The sequence below is a fragment of the Poecilia latipinna genome, unplaced genomic scaffold, assembly GCF_001443285.1.
Source record: "Poecilia latipinna isolate Pla-1442-1.1 unplaced genomic scaffold, P_latipinna-1.0 Scaffold310, whole genome shotgun sequence".
NCBI lineage: Eukaryota > Metazoa > Chordata > Actinopteri > Cyprinodontiformes > Poeciliidae > Poecilia > Poecilia latipinna.
In genome coordinates this window covers 559078-564022 of record NW_015112926.1, presented here as the reverse complement: position 1 = coordinate 564022, position 4945 = coordinate 559078, and the positions used below count along the sequence as shown (strand labels likewise).

The following is a 4945-nucleotide window of genomic DNA, read 5'->3' as shown; positions in this document are numbered from 1 at the left end:
TTTAACTGTCTCAATAACATAAGATTCGATCTAATTCAATGAGAAAATGACATTTTAAGAACTATGTAAAGTACGTAAGATAAATAATGAGTCAGGTATTTATGTTTTGTATCTAAATATGTGGATATAATTTTGCAGGACTTCATCTACCATCCATCCACCTCCCACTACAGACAACAGGTCTTGCCATATTTGATACCGTCATTTCGAATTTCCCTTGACTCTACATGCAGAACATAAAAGAAACAAACCATTGCTACAGTTACAAGACATAACCAACACAAATTCCTGAAAAGGATTGTTGATGTTGTAGCTATGAGTATTTTTTATTTTATTTTATTTTTTACATCTAATAGGCTGAAAAGAATATAATGTTCAATGATGTTCTGGTTTTTGTAGAATCTCATCAACCATCATTCCATCACCTGAAACAACAACAGATGACAGGTATTCACAAATTGAATTACTTTATTTAAGTTATCTGTCAAAACATTTTAGGTACAGTGTGTGTGACAGGTTGTTCCATATTCTTTACTTAGTTGAATGTGTGTTTGCAACTTTCACTTCTGTTTTTTTGTCACAAGTTCTAACCTACTATTAATCAATCTCTTACAAGACATGATAATTAATTTACCCATTTTATTTTAAATACAAATGTCTTGAATTACTTCCTCTTTTACTTCCAAGGACAATAAGATGTATGGTTTTATTGAAAGCAATGGAAGCAATAAAACCGTACAGTGGCAATACTTGGGATTTGTATGACCTGCCAAAAACCCAAATATCTGATAAAAATAAAAATAAATTGCATTCAGGCTCGCAATTTCTTTTTAAACAACTATATTTCAAAGCTTTGAAAGAGTTTTATTTAGTTGAACAACAGCAATAATCTAAGGATAACAACAAAAGATTTTAAGCTTTCTAGTTTAGGACACATTCATATTGGTAAATTAGCAGAAGGTTGACGTAGTTTAAATTGCCTGTATTTATTTTTTCCAAGTAATCTCTTCTACAAATACAATCGCTAACTTTTAATTTTTAATTAGAATTATCTATGTCTTTTACATATTTATGTTTCAAGTCAAGTCAGTATTGCCAACACAATACAATCTATACCACACAGATACTTAACACAACAGACATAACATATATGTTTTAGCAGCTGTACGTGCTGTGCTACAGCTGCTAAATTGTAAAAAATTGTAAAATAATCCTTTGACTTTTGTAGATTCCCATACACCATCATTCCGGATTTGACGACAGACAACAGGTATACCCAAATTAATGGGTCTGCTTGTATGAGTAGAAAATATTGCAGTATTTTTCGCTAGATGATCAAATGTTCAAATTCAACTTTTAAAAACTTTTAGACGGTTAGTCAAGGTCCACAGCTTAATGATAACATAATTCACACATGACAATTTATTTTGTTGCTGAAAGTATACTAATATAGATATTAATAGGCAGCCAAAATGACACTGTGCAATTACGCTTTTACTTTTTCAGAATCTCAACCACGATGACTCCACCACCTACTACGACAGATGACGACAGGTATTCCCAAATTTAATGACCATTTCATTTATCAAAGCCTTAAAGATGGTGCCTGTGACGGTTCATTCATATTTTTTCATTGCTATATAAAGTATTATTGTTTTCATTTCTGATGACATTTTGTTTATTTATTTTTACTTCCATGTCATCACTGACAATTAATCCACCCTGTACAAAAGTATGCAGATACCTTATCCATTCAAATGTCTTAATAAAGAAAATCCAAAAACAATTATAATATGGCAATGTACCATAAGTTAATAAATCAATTAATATCTGCAGTGTGATTCCAACTGAATATGTAAAAATTGAGTTTAACTATAAACCTTTGTCACTAAGCTCAAAATCACTTAGGATTTTCAACTGGAAATTTCTTTATTAGGGCTGCAAACTGTGACAATTTAGTTTATTTAAAAATGTGAGTGAAGCTACAAATAGAGAAGTAAACAGTCAAGAGAAATAAATAGCTCTTATATCGATGGTGTCTATATGAGAACTGTTTTACATGGTGGCCCTCACGAAGTCCAATGTTGATCATTTTAAAACTGATCAACATTTTAAAGTTTTATCAAATACATTTTCCATGGGACTACCTTCTAAACTGTGTATGATCCTCTTCACTGCTGACCTTGTTGTTGATGACTACGTACCTTCAAAGTGCAATAAAATAACACTGAATTTAACTACGACTGCACTTAACTAAAACACAGAGCTTAAACTTTAACTTAATACAGGATGACTGGACTGATGTATATTCTCAGGATATTTTTCTTTCTCTTGTAGCATTTTTTGCCTCAGTCCTGGCATGGTGGCCTCTCCCATCCTCACTGTCCTGCTGGCGTTGATCCTTCTGCTGTCATAATGTACACCTCTCATATAAATCTTCTATCTCTGCATAGGCAGCGAAAATGATTAGAAATTTCTCCCAGCTATGCATATATGTTATAATGGCATTGCAAGTTGACATTTTGTCCTAAAATTGTGAAATCTGGGAAGCTGTGTATTACCTTAAGAAATCAGCGTAAATATATTGTTGAGTAGAAACCGAACTTGTAGCTTCTATTCAACAATATTTGGTGATGGGACTTCATTTTTATTAAACTTTTACGTGCACATTTTTGAAGATTGCAAATTTTTGAAGTATGATTTTGTTTTTATAGCAGATACGCCTATTCACAGCTCTTCAATTTCTGAATCAAACCCATAATATTCTGTTTGAAGATGAAACATTTTTCACAAATGTTTAGCCACATGCTAATATATTTAAACATGGGTGCTTGGTGACTTAATGGTAAAGGACATATTTTAACAAACATGACTTGTATTTTGGGTTCTTGTTAATAGCAACCCTAACAGTAATGTCAAAATGTTTGGTTCGCTATGTGTTCACTTTTGGATGGCTTCATTGGTAATCTATAATGTCAAGTCTCAATAAAACACATAACATTGTGTTATTTTCTCTGTCTAAGGCTCCTCACATTTTTGGAAGGATTATATTAGGACCTTGATGTCATACAAACTACATTGTGTACAATAATGTGTGGAGTGTGTATGAATAAAAGAGACTGCTTTGTTCATTGAGAGCACACCAGCATTTATTTGTCGTTTTGCCTCAGCTCTATCATCTCAGTGTAGGTCGCTACTTCCTCCTGAAGGAGATCCATCCAGGAGCTGCTGTTCATGTTGCTGACGGTCCCCCCATCGTTTACCATTGTCAGTCATGTTCCCCTTCTTCTGTTCTCTGGTCAAAGTAATCAAATGTATTTAGATGTGATAGATGTGATTATAGTAAATACTAATGTGGAAGTTACATACACAGAAAGAATTATTTAAAACAGACATTACTTTTACCATTCAGACATGCACAATTATAAATAACTGGAATAGTCGTATAAATTAAAGACTATTTCAGTCGTGTCTTTAATTTGCAGTGGCATTTTATCCACTCTTGTTTATCAACGAGAGTGGATAAAATGCCACTCTTGTTTTATTCAAGTTTATTGTTTCTTTCTGTGTCCTGTACAATGAATAGTTTATAACTGTTTAATTGGAGAACTGATATCTAAACAAAGCTTTCCATTCTCTCCGCTAACACTGCGGCGACAAAAACAACTCATTCCTCATTGCTCCATGAAGCTGCCGCTGAATATTGAAGTCCGATGCACAGAAAAGCCAGCGTCTCAACGTTCACCACTTGCTTGTAACTTCAGAGGACTCCCATCACTTCCAGGTTGCAGCAAGTTCGAAATTTTGCGCCATTTGTTTTTCTTCTCTCTTTGGTCCTATGGCTGACCATGACCAGTGAACAGGAGCTAAGCTTGCGTCACCCATGCAGGCCCCACTCCAAAGCAGGGACTGAAAAATCATGGACTGGCTTGGAAAAAATGATAGTGGAAACGTTTGCAATGCAGGTTGAGTAGAGTGGAGCTGGATTCTTTAAAGCCAGTGGTAAAGGGGCATACGTTAAACCTGGATCAGTTTCAAGAACCAGTTCTGAGATGAGAAGAGCAGCTGTCTCTCTAGTGAATGTGTTCTGTGGGACCCAGCTGACTCAGGCTACTAGTTGGTAGTCGGGTCTACCTCACCAACTACTCCACAAATCATGACACCTTAAGCTTAACACTGGACCATTGTGTCACCAAATCAAAACTTCTCTCTGAGAGTTTTATTAGCGCTCCATTAAGTTTTTATTTGGGTTTTATTGGCATGTTTGTTGTTGGTTAAAAAATTTTTTTAGACTATTATGAGGAACTCCTCTAATATACATCCACAGGTGTGTTTCCTTCAAGTATATAATGTGCACAAAAACATCAAGAGATCAGATTTGATGTCCAGGAGTATAATAATCTTATTTGTATGTAAAATTTTGAATTTGAAGAAAATTACATTAAAATAAGCCTAAAATATTTTTTCATGATTCTGGCAGATAGAATTGTTGTACTTTCAACTGGCTGACTTTACTTATTAATTTCTTCAGCTACCATTAATTCACCTGCTACCACAGACAACAGCTATTGTCATATTTAATGAGAGGTGTTTACAATTTTTTTATCATTAGATGAGTCCATATACAGAACAAAATGGAAATAAAAAGAGCTGTGTAATGGATAGTAAATTCAAAATAAATTGTATAAATGATTTAAAACTGTAGACTATTTAAGATAAATTAGTAAATTATTCAAAGTGAATTTTCTAAATTATGAATGTTGCAGATTGTGCATGGATGATTGTCTGTTTTGATTAGCACTGTTGGTAGTTTATATTTTGATTTGTTTAATGGTATTTGCACTTTGTAATAGTTGTTTGTTGTATCCAGGATGGATGGATGGATGGATGGATGGATGGATGGATGGATGGATGGATGGATGGATGGATGGATGGATGGATGGAT

At 33.9% G+C, this 4945-nt stretch overlaps 1 protein-coding gene across 1 annotated transcript in view; it reads left to right on the top strand.

Moving 5' to 3' along the window:
* Positions 1 to 2669, top strand: part of LOC106948867 (mucin-2-like) — a 5888-nt gene extending 3219 nt beyond the window's left edge. The window contains exons 2-6 of the mRNA XM_015034740.1: positions 139 to 180; positions 400 to 447; positions 1229 to 1270; positions 1507 to 1554; positions 2338 to 2669. Coding sequence (XP_014890226.1) covers positions 139 to 180; positions 400 to 447; positions 1229 to 1270; positions 1507 to 1554; positions 2338 to 2416 — 259 coding nt within the window. The 3' untranslated portion in view covers positions 2417 to 2669. The remainder of the gene's footprint in view (positions 1 to 138; positions 181 to 399; positions 448 to 1228; positions 1271 to 1506; positions 1555 to 2337) is intronic.
* The last annotated feature ends 2276 nt before the right edge of the window (positions 2670 to 4945 follow it).